General features: G+C 51.2%; 1 protein-coding gene across 8 annotated transcripts in view; it reads right to left on the reverse strand.

The window, feature by feature from the left end:
- The window catches only part of Kcnq1 (potassium voltage-gated channel subfamily Q member 1), a 318,938-nt gene that overhangs the window by 227,129 nt on the left and 76,600 nt on the right, over positions 1-15,209 (reverse strand). For 7 of the 8 annotated variants that reach the window (XM_005064141.4, XM_040751016.1, XM_040751022.1 and 4 more), the window contains exons 3-8: positions 11,906-12,032; positions 11,408-11,486; positions 10,956-11,052; positions 10,122-10,262; positions 2,993-3,103; positions 1,860-1,955 (exon numbers count right to left, since the gene is read on the reverse strand). In XM_005064141.4, coding sequence (XP_005064198.1) covers positions 1,860-1,955; positions 2,993-3,103; positions 10,122-10,262; positions 10,956-11,052; positions 11,408-11,486; positions 11,906-12,032 — 651 coding nt within the window. The remainder of the gene's footprint in view (positions 1-1,859; positions 1,956-2,992; positions 3,104-10,121; positions 10,263-10,955; positions 11,053-11,407; positions 11,487-11,905; positions 12,033-15,209) is intronic. The other variant, XM_040751033.1, reaches the window with a different exon arrangement.

The following is a 15,209-nucleotide window of genomic DNA, read 5'->3' on the forward strand; positions in this document are numbered from 1 at the left end:
ATCATTCATAGCTCAGATGCTACCAAGAACTTTGCCTATTACCTGAGCAGCTCCTTAAGAGTGGCCTTAAGCAAGTCCCAGACATATCAACTAAGGCAGTTAGACAACTAACGTGTTGTGGAAAATTATTTTAAGGTATGTTGCATTTGTTTATGCTGTGGAACATTTGTTTAATGATACAAAGATGTCTTGCATTCTTTTATGTTGCATTTGTTTAACTCCGTGAAGCTGTTATACTTTGACTGTCCAAAACACCTGATGGTCTAATACAAGTTAAATGACCAATAGTGAGGCAGGAGAGGAAGAGGAAGAAATGAAAGAACAAGGAGAGAAGGATGCTAGGGGCCAGTCACCCAGCCACACAGCCAGCCATGGAGTAAGAGTGAAAGTAAGATGTATAGAAGTAAGAAAAGGAAAAAGCCTAGAAGCAAAAGGTAGATGGGATAAATTAAGTTAAGGAAATCTGGCTAAGAACAAGTCAAGCTAAGGCTGGGCATTTACAAGTAAAAGTAAGCCTCTGTGTGTGATTTATTTGGGAGCTGGGTGGCAGCCCCCCCCAAAAGAACAAAGAGCAAAGAATAAACTAGTAAAAACAACCAACACCACCAGAGTTTACCTAGAGGACAGTGGGAAAGGGCTGCCCAGGTCTGTGTGTGTAGGGTGTGGAGTAAGGTTCCAGGGACCAGTGGGAGGTGGGACCTCCCAGGGCCTTCAAGTCCTAGCCTGAGGCTATGAGGAGTCTCTGATGGCTAAAAATGAAGCTCTTGGCCAACATTCTAGAGGGACAATCCCTCCCCATAGTCATCACAGCAAGGCGACCTGAAAAAGACACTGAATGGGTCCAAGGGAGCAAGAGGAGAAAGGAACAGATGCCAGAGTCTCTTAAGGGAACATATCATGGCGGCTTTGTTACTACAGGCCCTGTGAGCATAAGAAGGTAAAGCTAGTTGAAAGTTCTACATGCTGGCAGGGCTTCTGGGCAGCATCCCCACTCTATGACAGGAATCTAGCGCAGATAAAAAAAACCCATGCAGGGATACCTATGATCTGGGACAGTTTGGAGGCCCTTCCAAGGGCTGTATGTCCCATGCACACCCTATATGGGCAGCTCCACTTGATATAGGGGAGTTCACACAGTGATCATAGCCATTATACTGGTTAGAGGGTTATGTCCACGTACAGGCTACATTGGCTCATGCAGAGCATTCATGCTCTGGGTCCTCACCTGACCACTCCTCAGCTCTGTTAGCAATAAAAACACAGAGACCCAGTTTGCAACAGGGTTCTTTGCCATTGAAGAACAGTCCAGTTCTCTCCTCAGCTACCTTTAGAACCTTCTTGACCTGATGCTCTCAGACTCTGTTGTTCCTAACTCCCAGTCTTCTGAGACGTGGCCTGTGCTGTCTGACTGTTGTAACTACTACTCTGACCAATGACCACTGGTCCTAAGAGATGCCAGGCCTCCCAGAGGCACTGCCACTGTGCATGCTGGTTCCTGTCCCACTGGGCCCTCTCTCTCTCTCTCTCTCTCTCTCTCTCTCTCTCTCTCTCTCTCTCTCTCTCTCTCTCTCTCTCTGACTTGTCCCTGTCCCTGTCCCCAGAGATGACTGGCTGAATAGCCATGGTCAGGCCTCAATCTAGCCTACAAGTTTGACCCTCAATGGGAATAGTATGGGGAGTGATAGCCCTGCGTTCTCTGCCCATCCTGTCATGCCAATAGTGGGTACTTTTCTAGAGAGCCACCTTACCATTGGAGGAGCCGCCGAAAAAGAGCCTATTCCTCTCTGGCAGTGGACATGGCTGGGGGTAGTTCCACTGCCCAAGCACATAGCAGACAGCCCACCAAGTATAGCACATACCTGGATGAGTGATGCTGCAGCTGGGATCTGCCGGTTGAAGTGCTTCTGCCTCTGCTTCTGCTGGACCTTCAGGGCAAACCCAGAGCCAAGTATCCCCTGGCAAGGGACAGAAGGTGTCCATTGTTACATAGGCCATGCTGACTAGTACCCAGCAGAGGACAAAGGTCCCAAGGAAGAGTGAGACAAAAAGCACACAGGGACAAGACTTGCACAGTGCCCAGGGCTATGACAGGGAGGTACTACCAGGAGGTAGGTATGAGACACAGCAGATCTCACATGAGGGTAGTCGCTAGGCTCAGATTGCCTGATCCTGCCACCTGGGGAGGCAGAACCCACTTCACAAGGCTGATTCAACATGAAGCCTGGCTCCAGAAGAGACCTTAGTCTCTCTACCCATTCCTATGCACCACCTGTGAGAAGCCAGGTGGGTTAGCCATCAGCCTGTGCCCTTGGGGTAGAGGAACCACACCCTAGGGGAGCAGGAGTTTGAAGCTGTCCTTAGCAAGGAGTCCACAGCTACTGCAGCCAGGGTGGCAAGGAGAGCAGTGGCAGAGAAAGACTGCGCCTTAGCAGCTGGGAGCCATGCAGGAGACACACACCACATGTCATGACCTATGTCTATATGTCACACATGTACAAATAACAGACACATGACCACACTTTATCTCCTATGTGCTACAGAGACTCATGCAACAGATACTATGTAGACATGGAACATATACAAATATATGTGTACACATGACACCCATGAAGTCGCAAATACATATATAAATAACACACATACACAGAACATATGATAAATATGATATGCAAGTGTAACAGATACTTATACATGCAACAGATGTGTACAATATATACACACAACATGTGTAAGACACAACTACAATGACACATATATACAAGTAACCAGTGTGCGTCCCACATAGCACACATGTCTGTGATTCCTGTAAAGGTCATGAGACAGTGCCACTCCTAGCTGGAGAGTAGGTCTACAGGTTCTGCCCCATTCACTCCCCTTACTTCTTCAGTCAAGTGCCACAACAGGCTGCCTCTTACTCTATATTTCAAGGGATGCTCGGGAGTTGGGACAAGGACGCATGTGAACAAGGGAGAGGGTTCAGATGGGCACTCACCGCTGGGAGTGCAAAGAAGGATATGGCGAAGACAGAGAAACAGGAGGCGATGGTCTTCCCGACCCACGTCTGAGGTACCTTATCCCCGTAGCCAATAGTGGTGACTGTGACCTGCAAGGAAGAAGGGCCGAAGTCAGTGGCTGGTGGGCTGAAAACATCAGAAAGGACACCTGCCAGACCCAACCCAGTGTCTTGATAATAAGAAAGACAACCTAAAACCCTATCTACCATAATCATGAGTCACAGTCCTGAGAAACGTCAGGGACAGCACTGTGGTAATTTGGTTCAAGTTTCCGCCTCCCCTAGTCCCTCAACTCTGACTACAACAGATGGCACGGCCCTGGGGTTGCAGAGAGCTTGGGGTGTGCGGGACAGGCAAATAGTTCAGAGCCCACCCACAGGGGCCAGGCTTCCTGCCTCATCCCAAGGAGCCCTGTCCTGGCCACCAGTACACTGGCCCCCAGGAGGCAGGAAGCTCCCACTGAGGCCAGCACTCCACAAAGTCCCAGGATGGGGCTGACATGCTGCTTCCTGCCACCAGCCCAGGAATCCAGATGTTTCATTTTTTCTTTTCAGAGAGAATAAGACAAGGCTCTAGCCTTCTTCTCGGTGGGAGAGCAGCGTCCAGGGTGTGCAGTGGGACAATAGGAGTGAGGGGCTGCCCCCCCAGGTCACCCCCTGCTGTCATCTGAGTTTTGCTCCTGAGGCCTCTGATGAGGGACTTGGGGGCCCACCCTGGCTGTGCCTAACTGCTAGGTCACACCATGAGGCTGCCTTGGGCTTGCTGGGGAGACCAGGGTGGTCACACACACTCACACACAGCCACTGGGGTTACAACACACTGTCCAGCTCAGTCCTGCAGCTAAGACAGGTCAGTGTGATCAGAGAGCCTGTCTATTCAAGGTTTTCATAGCCTGCTCACTCTAGACACCTCAGCTGTCACTCCAGGGGCCAAGTGACAGAAACCCAGCCAAGACCTTCATGAGAATACCTAACTAACCCTGCCCAACAGGGTCAGCAAGTACGGGGCCTGGGGAACATCATCTAATAAACTCCAACTGAAATGAGGTCCAGAGAGGAAGCCTCAAGATCCCTCCTGGCTGTCACTGTCCACTCCATTCCCAGACAGACGGCACTTTGGACCACTGATGTTCCCCAGTGGCCACTGAGGGGGAGGGAAAGGCAAGAGAGAGGTAGTAGAAGACACATGTAAGTGGATATGGGGATAGGAGCTCACAGCACAGGTACACACTCTGAGCAACTACAGCAGGGGAACAGAGGACAAGGATAACGGGAGTAACCCACAGTGCCAAGCTTGCCATTTAGCAGTATGCTAACCGGCCATGAAACAACAGATCAATTTCCCTGGATGGCAAACAACAGAACAGGTCACAGCTGGGCCCAGGTCACCAGCCCACCCCTTCAGTGCTGCACCAGGCTAGAGAGACTGCATGCTGGTGTCTTCCACAACTGTCCACATGAAATCTTTCCCACAGTGTCATTATCCTTAAACAAACCCACACTCTACATAAACAGAGGGCATAGCAAACCATTCATAGCTGGACCCTTTTAAGGGACCACTCTGTTCTACATATGTGGCCATACAGTTGTAAATGTGCCTCACATGGAGACAGGGACACCCGCTCACACTTGAATACACACGAGGGAACATGCACTGCTGACAGAGCTGAGGGACCATGAGGGTGTACATAAGTTCACAAAGAGGTCTAGAGTTCACACCCATGACTGACAGCCAGGGCACATGCTTCCCAGACATCTATGCACACACACCTGAAACAGCTTAGATCATGTAAGATGAAGCCAAGTCACTCCTGGGATTGGGTGCCTGGCTGCCAGCAGGCTACTGGATGAGAGGGCCCAAGGGAGCTGAAGCTCCTCATTGGTGGTGTCTTTCCAGAGGGCCTGCACCCCACATGTGAGAGCTGGCCCACAGCTACCTTCTTTAGGGAGCCAGGCACATGTCAGGAGCTACTTATAAAGGCAGGTCTGAGCTGCAGCCATCAAGAATTCAAGGTCATGTGGGATATATAGTTTGTTTGAGGCTAGCCTGGGCTACATGAAACCCAGTCCCCACCCCCCAAAAAAGGGGGAAAGAAAACATATAGAAGGGTAATGGTCTAGATGGCAAGCTGGGAAGAAACATGTAAGTGGGGAGGAAACACTTGTGCATTAAGGAGACCTGAGACCATGCCCATGCCTTTCCCTAAGGTCTTAACTGCCCCTCCACTCCTAGGATCAGTAGAAGGAGGCTCCAGTGCAGTGCTGGCCAGCCCCCTGTTGGAGGTCACCTAACTACTAGGACCCTTGTTCTTCTCCCGGGCTACCACAGACCTCTTAGTCTAGTCCATGAGTCCTCACTCTCAGGTGGCCTGTCTCTATCAAATTGTTTTTTCCTGTAGTCACAGAGACAGCAACTCAGGAATGGGACATTTTATAGAGCTGTATAGATCTGTCCCCTACAGACAGATCTGCAAGTCTCCTGGACCAATGAACAGAGGAGACCTTTCTAGGTCCCAACCAATAGAAGGTCACCTGAACCATACCCACTTAAGTTCATAGATCACGGTGCCAATGACAGAACCTGTGGTTCATGGTTCCCCCTCATCCTCCTGAACAGGCTCCCATACCGAGGAGTAAGAGACTGGGAGTATTTCCAGAACTACTGGTACCTGATTTCCAGAACTAGGGGTCCCTGACTTCTGGAACCAGAGGTACCTGATTTCCGGAACTAATGGTACCTGACTTCTGGAACTAATGGTACCTACCTGAGTTCCAGAACCAGTGGTGGTACTGACTTCTGGAACTAGTGGTACCTAGCCCTTTCCTTTGGAGTCTGGAGGTGGTCTGGCCCAGAATCTCCAATCACAATCATTGCTGGAGCTCAGTTTCCTGCATGCTCACTGACTTAATCCCTATTTATACTTATGGATTAGATGTGCCCAAAGACTCTAGTTGACATAGGCAGGGTCACATAGCTGACGCTTGGTGGACATGGGCTTGGTCTCTATGTCGGCCTCACGTTGTATCACCCCTGTACCTAATGTTTCACTACTTTCTGATGCTGTCTGCTTCCTCCAGGATATCTGGGAAGCTATCCCTGAAACTTGCACAGGCACCTCCTCAATGGCCTGAGCTAAAACCCTGTGCACTGCCATCACCAGACCTGCTGAGTCTGTGTAACGAATCTTGTAGGCACTGGCTACTGAGCAACAACCACTAGAATGGCATGCTTTGTATACTCCTAGTTATCCCATAAAGACCCCTCCTTGGGGAGAGCTAGCAAGGGTCCTAGCAGGCCCTCAACCCTTACTGCATGATACTCATAGAACCTACATAGAAGAAGAAAAGGCTGAAAGCTTCAAGCCCTGGCCCCTGCTCTGGTTTTCACATCTCCATAGTCAGAATAGTCCTGAAGAATGACACCTCCCATGGACAGTTTTACACAGCTTGCACGTGACTGGCTAGGAAACCTCCTTACCCCGAGGCCCCTCTGGCCTGGCTTTGCAGGATGTAGTCCAGCCTGGGAAGTGGGAACTTTCCAGAGCCTCCAGGTGAGGAATGAAGCGCCGTCAGACTGGGCTTTTTAAAGTACTGGAATATAGGGTGGGGTTTCATCCTGTTCACTTGAAGTTCTGTGTTTATCCACTCGGTGTAAACAGAGCCCAGCAGCCGCCTGTTTTCAGAGACCCCCAGGCACTAAACAGAGGAGCCCGTGTTTGCAGAAATGGCTTTTCCTGCACTCAACCGTAATACAAGTAAATGCATTCTGTCCCAGAGGTAAAGGAAAAGTCTGAGGAGCTCCCCAAACGCTTCACAGCCACACTTGGACTCTACTCTGGGGGGGGGGGGTTCTGGAACCTCACACCAGAGGAAGGGGACACAGTCCCATGGAGCAGGCACCTTTGCTTTCCAACTGTGGGAACCCATGGTCTGTGAAGACAGGCAGCCCCACAAAATACTGCTTGAATACCTACATTCTGGACTTAACTGTGTCCCCTGCACAGCTCAATGCCCCCTCACACACAGATGATGGTCTTATTCAGAATTATAACCTTCCTTCTGGGTCCCCTGGGTGGATCCTAATCCAGGGACATGTGAAACACAAAGGATGCTCAGGTCACCAGAAACCAGACTTAATAATGAAAGCCCCCTCCCCCAGAGCCCTCTAAGTGAGCACAACCCTGCCCATGCCTCAGTCTCAAGACTCTGATCTTCAGAGCTGTGGGATCTCTGCAGAAGATGACATACTGAATCCACCCGCTGGAAGTGAACAGGATGTCCTGCCCCCATTCATCTGGTTTACTTGCTCAGGGAACAAACACTGGCCAGCAGAGGACCCTCAGCTTCAACACAGCCTCTGAAGGCTAACAAAGTGAGAGGTGTTCCTACCCATGCAGGCATGCCTCTGTGCCCAGTCCTATCTCAGGGTACCTTAGGGGAAGCTAGTCCAGTTCCCAGGACCCAGCCAACACACGTTGGGATTAGGGACAGGGCTTGAGGCCTGACTTGGGGCAGATACAGCAGATAGTAGAGGGGTCTGGCCTTCAGAAAATTCTCTCACCTGTGGGTACTCACAGCACCCCCCACCACCCCCACACACATTATACAGATGAAGAGCCCAGGAGTAGGGAGGGGGGGCCGTGCTCCCCTTGAGGAATGAGGGGAGACAAAGGAGATAACTGTTCATTGGCACAAGGCTACAGAACTCTGAGCCTGGCTGCCCCTGTCCTGCAGCACTCAAGTTCTGATTACCCTAGAGGTGCCAGGAACACAGCCTTGGGCTGCTCCCACCAGACAGCTGCAGAGACAGCCGCTGAATGAATGGGGGCTGTTGGCCCCCTAAGCTGGGTGCTGGGGGGCCCTGGGCAGCCAAGGGCACAGGGCCTCATGGAAACAATGGCCAGGCCAGGGTGCGCTGTGGCCGAGGCGCGGGCTGCAGCTGACAGAGTAGGCCTGAGCACCGGTGCCAAGCTGGGCACAAAGGGGCCGTGTTCCCGGCTGACGGGCGGATGTTTGCACAGGTGTGGGAGTGGGGGCGCCTCTCTGCCGAGGACTGGGGGGCCAGTGGCCAGGGGGCTGGGAAGCAGTTCCTACAGGAGGCTGGGAATGCAGGCAGGGCAGCACCAAGGCTGGGCACTGCTAAGGTTGGGCACCACTTATCAACCACACTGTGGGCAGTCACCCACTCACTTCCTGCTGTGCCTCAGCCAGCATCGCCCACCCCCGCCAGAGACTTCTGGCTTGGAGTAGCCTGCTCCCCTCCCCACGCAGGCCCAGTTACATCCCTAGGATGTGTCCCCCTACCACAGACAAGCTTCCTAACTGAGTCACTGAGCTCTCCTACCATTCCTGCTCATTCCTGTTGTACCAGCGTATCTGTGGACATTGGCCTCCCGAAGGGTTTGACAGAGGTGAATCTGGGGGGCCTGTCCCAACCTGGGAGCTTGTCAGTATGTCCTTACCTTCCCTAAGTTGTTTAGAATGCTGGAAACTTCTAGAAAACAGATTGACTCGGCCAATGTTAAGAGATCCTGCTTGTGCCCTGCTTCCTGGGGGCATTCGGGAATTGTGGGGACATATGTTTGCCCCAGCTTCCTGTCCCCACTTTATCTAGAGGCTCTGTGAGCAGGCCTCAGAGACTGGTCATTCCTGGTTGGAATGTTTGGGGCACTTAAACAAGGGCCCAATGCAGCTACCACCACCATGTATGGCTGCTTGCCCTGCGCCATGTTCCCAGAGCCTGTGCTGGCCCTTTCTAGCTACCACAATCTAACCAACCTTTTCACTAGCCTAGGGAGCTCCAAGGCCAACAGACTGAGAATGCTGGATGGGATGGAGTTGGCTCTGGTATCCTTATGCCCACCCAAGGGTGCCAGCCCTGGCAGCTCCTCCAGGCATTATGGTTCCTCTCTGTATAACACCTAGACAGTCTATTGCCCTTACAGCTGAGGGGCTGAGATGGGATTAGAGTCAGGGGTAGCCCACAACTGCTCTGAACTGTGTGCTCCTGTCAAGTATTCATGTTCCCTATAGCATAGGGGTCCTCAACATTCAATGTGCACACAAAGCCTGCTCTCAGCAGAGGACCTGAAGGCCATGTGGCAAAATCTGGAAGACACTGGCAGTCAGAAAACCCCCTAAATTGCCTTAGCCAGAGGCTTTTAGACCATGAGCAATGGTCCCAAGGTCATGGACTAGTGCACTAAGAGTGTACCTGGATTTCTTCAGCACCATCCTCACCAGAACCACCTCTCCCTCCTCTGCCTGCTGACTCCTGGAGAGTGTCAAATCCCACCCCCAACTCTCTCTCTCTCTCTCTCTCTCTCTCTCTCTCTCTCTCTCTCTCTCTCTCTCTCTCTCACACACACACACACACACACACACACACACACACACACACAGGCCTGCACACAGTATCACCACACCTTGGGACAGTCAATCCTGGCATGAGAGGTCATATGTCACACACCAGGCTCCACACAGACTGGCAACTCAGCAGGTTTGGAGTCTCCCTAACCCGAGAGGCCCATGACCATATTCATAATCTTAGGGCCCGGCTGTCACTCACACTATTGTTGCCTTGGTCAGTGAAGGACTGCAGACCTCACATCCACAGAAAGCCCTGCTTCTTTCTCTCAGCCCCCAAGGACCATGATGGTATTATGCCGTCTCATGCCTTGATCCCTGGCATGGGTGTGCTCACTGGGTCAGCACAGACACCAAAGACATGCAAAGTATGCATTTGACCCCTCCCTGTACTCTGAGTCCAGGATCCCTCCAGGGTAAAGATCACCACACAATTGAGGTACCAAGCACCACTATGCACTCCCTTGTCCCATCAGCCTTTCCTTCCAAAACAGAAGTTGGAAAACAACAATGTTCAAATTTCAAGACCTGGACCAGGGAACACTCACTGTGGTACGCAGGGACCCATACTGTAGGCTCTGAGTGCAAATTGTGTGGTTGAAAGGTGTTTAATGTTGGGGTTAGTAGCCTCAGTGGAGGAGGCAAGACAAAATTGAGCATGTAGAGCCCAATACCCTAGCCCTGCTGCCCAGGTCCATGTGTTCCCTAACTGGAGACACCCCAGCTAAAGATTCCAACTTACCACCCCCCACCACAGAGCATCTGCGTAGCTGCCAAACTCGATGCGGCCGGACTCGTTCACTGCATCTTTCTCAGCCAGGTAGACAAAGTAGGAGGAGAAGATAAGACCCAGAAAGCCAATGTACAGGGTGGTGATCAGCTCCTGGGGACAGATAACACATCAGCCATGCTCAACATACTCTGTGGTCCAGAACCCCAGGGGTGTGGTAAGAGAGGTGCCTTGGTAGAAAGCTCCAGCATTTGTTAGATTATACTGTGTTGGCTATAGCATGCTAAACATGCAGAAATCACCTTCGAGAGTAAACCAGTTTTTAAAGCTCTTGAAAGTAGATAATACCACTTGACAGTGGGGCAGTCTCAGCCCTCATGCTGAACCGAGGTCCATGCAGCCTCCTCTGTTTTCATGCCAGGACAGACTTAGAGTCAGGTGTCCCCAGAAACTTCTCTGAGAAATAATTCCTTCTGGAAGGTTATCTGAGACCCTTATCACTGCAACTATCCTTGACTTCCAAGATTCCTAAGTCTGTTCTTCATCCTACATTTTCTATAGGACCCAGTGATCTTTTGTCCCCAGCCTGAGGGAGGTAGCATTGGCTCTGCATCGTTGGCAGGCCAAGTAAGCTATCACTGTGGATGTTGAGTAGGTTCAGGCTGGGAAGGCTCTGGGGTTCTGGACCCTGTCCCTCAGACACACATATCTTGTGCTGAACCCTGAGTCACTCGGTTGGGGTCCAGGGCTAGGACACCATCAACCTTGTATCCCGGCCTTGTGAATCTCCAGCCCTCCTGTTGTAAGTTGGCCAGCTTCCATCCTGCCCACACCAGGCTCACTCACCTGACGGTGAATGAAGACTACGGAACCCAGAAGCCTCCAGGTACCCCCCTGGCGATCAACATGCAGCATCCGCAGGATCTGAAGGAAGCGGATGCCCCTAAGAAGCAGGGAGAGAAGGGATGAGAGGACCACGGTGGTCACAAGCATTTGCTGCCTATGTTCCTATCCCCATCAAGCCTCCACTGGGTAAAAGAGACACACATATCTCACTCTGTACTGGGGCCATCTTGCTTCCTACAGGTGCCTGTGAATCCTAAGTCCTAGGAAGTGCTAAGGTCAGGCCTTGAACCCAGGATTGCCTACTGTCTCAATACTATGAACTATGGCCACCCTGCCCTTTCCCAACCCACCATGAAAGAACCAGGTAGAGGGAGGGAGAGGCTACTGTTTAAGAGGAGGGAACTTTGTAGTAGGTCCTGTTTCACAGCTGAGAAATGGAAGCGCCAACATACCTGATAGCCGATGTGGCAAACACTTGCCCTTTGGACCCCACACAGAGAACAACCATAGAGGCTACAACCACGATGAGGTCTGTGGGAGGGGAAGTTGGTCATTACTTCTGGCACCCAGAAATCTGGGGGTGGGAGATATTACCACCCAACCCCAAGTGATATGACACTCTAGCAAGATGGAACCCAACTATTAAGGTCACAGGGGCAATCTATGTGGGGACTCATAACATGTGTCTTTACCTAAGATAGAATGGACAGAGCCTAAATAAAGTCTGTCAAACCATGCTGAGCAAAAAGAGTCACATGAAGCTGTGGTTCCAGTACTGGGGGAGCTGGGCATAATTCTTGCTGGCCTTAGGGTCTGTCTTGTGCAAGGAGAATAATGTGGGGGGGAGTGTCTCAGTCCATGGGGACTCTGGGGATGACTGTAATGGAGGATGTCCTTCTGGACCCAGGAGTATGGGGTGGAGTGTCTGGAGGATAGGTAGGAGGACTCACCAATGATGGAAATGGGCTTCCGAGCAAAGCGCAGTCGGCCCCAGATGCCCACGTACTTGCTGCGGCAGCCTGCAGACCAGAGGCGGACCACATACTCTGTCCCAAAGAACACCACCAGGACGATCTCCTGAGGAAGATGGCAGTAAGCTTGTATCAGAGGCTACCAGCACTCATCAGGCTGGACCACCTACACCAGGCTACCATGCCAGAACCCTCTGCTGAAGGATACCCAACACTAGCAGGCTCAGGTATCCGTTTGTAGTAACAGGTGGTACCTATGAGTAGGACCTGCCTGGAAAGGCCAACACACTATGTCAGGGACCCTGATAGTGGACACTGGTCAGCTACAACTCTCTAGGGAAGACTCTACACCAGGGTTGGGGGATAATGACTGAGTGTGATAACACAATGCTGATATCTGTGTTGTCCAGCTTCATGGAATCCACAGAGCCCAAGTCCTGCATGTGAAAGTGAGGGTTCAAAGGTGTGTGTCTTTGGAGGACTGTCCCCCTTTCACCTCATAGCTCTGCTCACTCTGGAGACAACATAGCCACCATCTGCGGCCTTTACTGAGATCTGGGTACAAGAACTCAACCCATCCAGAGATGATAGAAGGATTAAAACAAAGGACATGGGCAGCATAGACCAGGCCTCTCCCAATGTATCCACATATGCTCTCAAGTCACAGTGCTCTGAAAGGGAGGGGTCTACAAGCTAGAGAAAGCCAGGCTATACTCTTGGCCACAGTGGTGGATGAACAGATTGACAGCAAGGTGAATGGAGAAATGAGTCGATGGGTGAGTGGATAGACAAATAGATACGTGAGTGGATGTGAGATGAATGAATGGAAGAGTGAATGGATGAGTAGATGGGCGAATTATTAAGTGTGTAGACGGATGGTTGGTTGAATAGGTGAAGAGAAAGGCAAATATACAGCAGATAAATCAAGGTGAATGGTGTGAGAACCAAGTTCAAAAAACAAAGTGAAGCCATTAGCTCTCTCAGTAAAATCAACATCTAGACAGAGGTCCCCTGTCACTTGACTCAGCTTCTGACTATGATTTAGAACTCACCTAGCAGTGGTCTTGAGGCCTGCCCAGTCTCACACAGTACTGCGTGAGAGCTGCTGTGCTGCTTCCTGCTTACACAGTCTTGATACAAACTGAACGAACACGCACTAGAGACCTGAGACTCACCATGAGAGAGGTCAGTGTGAGGCTAGTAGGGCCTTGCTTTTGATTGGCACATAGTTTCTGCTTCTCCATCCTTCACTGTCTGCCTCTTGATGAAACACCCAAAGGCCTGTCACACACACATCTGGAAGGTGAAGCAGTGTGGCTGGCTTGCCATGGAACAGTGATGGCAAGGGGCCTGATCTGGGGTGCCCATACTCTGCTGTCAGTCTGGGTTCTTTCCCAGCTTCTGCCACAGGGCCCTTGTCACAGGGACTGACTGTCCAGAGTAAGAATCCCCTTCCTGATTATTCCATCCCTGGGAAGCTCAGGTCTGGCCCTTAGTCCTTCTATGGCCTGGAAATGTGAGTGGCCCATTGCAAGTGATTGGAGGATTTGATATAAACGCGTATTCCATGGGAATTACAGCCCACTCTGGCCCCCAAGGTCTTGAGCCCTATCCCAAACCTGTGCCTCAGCTCCCAGCCAGTATTCATTGGTAAGAGGCCTTTGGGGAAGGCCTGGGGTGAGGAGGTGAAACCACTCCCACATATGTTAGGGGACTGTGCAAAGCCACAAACCCGCGAAGCCACAAAGCATTGTGCTGTTCAGGCCTGATTCCAGCTGGCTCCTTGCCTGCCTCTCTCAGGAGCCTGGCCCTGGAGGGGACTTCCTCTTTGACGGGTAACACTGGCTGGCCCTGCCCCCACCAGTCCCATGCCAGAGAGTCCACCATGAGTGGGGGCTGAATACTGCCCGCCATACACAAATGCTCTTAATTAAGACAAAATAGTATACCACCTGGCTCGTGTTTCAGGCAAGAGCAATGACTTGATGGCAGGCATCAGCCTGGGAGAGATTCACATCTCCTTTTTGTGAGAAAAGCATTTGGCCCATGAAGTAGACTCATTGAGGATGGGGGGATATGTGGTGGCTACGTGTGGGAGAGTAAGCGGGTGCTGGGAATGGTGGGCCCTGTTTGGCTGAGCATACCAGGGAGGAGCCATAGTCTCATTTGCCCCAGTAAGAGCTCACTATTAGCCTGTGGAATGAATGAATTAATGAATGCATGAATGCATGAATGAATGAATGAACAAATCTGTGAACAGCTAGGTTGTAAGGATGCTGATTCACCTTTGTTTCTTGAGAAACTGGGCCTGTAGGATTGTTGCCCAAAGTACTGTTTATATCTTTGGACAACATGAAAAGCACATTCCCAGTGCCCACCACAGAATGTGACTTTATGGGAGAGAGTTTGCCTGACCATGAATGGCCCCATTAGGTAGTTACAGTGCTAGCTCAGGCAGCAGGCCTCTGTCCCAACTCCATGAGCCATCCATCACCCAGCTGGCTGGTCTTCTAGTGGGGTTTTCTCCTTCAGATTTTTGTCATTACTCAAATACCTCCTTAGCAATGGCTTCTGTTGACTACAGGTGCCCCCTGACCTAATACTTGGAGGAAAACCCATTTTGGGATTGGCCATGTGAAACAGCAGGACCCCCTTACACAAATCTCCAAATCCTATTCAGCATGTGGACACAGTGTGAAGTCTGGCTTCAGAGAGCTTGGGCCCCATCATCCCCTGAAAATGTCTGGTTAGTTGTGTTCAGGACAAGCAGGGCTGAGTTAATCAGTAGGGCTCAGTGGCTGGTAGGAAAAGGGCCGAGGAAAACAGCCCTGTCCTAGGGTGGGACACAGCCAGATCCATTGTTTGGACAGAGATAAAACAGTCTCCAACACCATCAGCTTTGCATGTATGCTGGAGCTAGGAGGGGTGGTCCTTGGGTCAAAGGTCACGCTGGGACTCCAGTAAGGGGTTGGCATTTGGCAGGAGTGTGTCTCTGTAGGAGTCACACTGTGGGCCAGTTTGATTCAGGCAAAGGCACTCTAGTACACAGCAGAGTTAGGAGAGGCTAGCTTAGCCTCTTTAGAATAGACCACAGGGTTGATGCCAGCGGTTCTAGCATGCTCACCTGTCCTGTATAAGTAATCCAAGTATAGTCCCAATGTGGAATGAGAGGCCATAAACATCTTTACAGAGCACTTAGATACCTGCTACTCTCCCGTGCCCACTCCTACTCTCCACTTGATGTCAAAAGACCTCATGGCCCAGTGTACCCCAAGGTCCTTCC

Source organism: Mesocricetus auratus, unplaced genomic scaffold (assembly GCF_017639785.1).
Source record: "Mesocricetus auratus isolate SY011 unplaced genomic scaffold, BCM_Maur_2.0 Super-Scaffold_4256, whole genome shotgun sequence".
NCBI classification, from domain to species: Eukaryota; Metazoa; Chordata; class Mammalia; order Rodentia; family Cricetidae; genus Mesocricetus; species Mesocricetus auratus.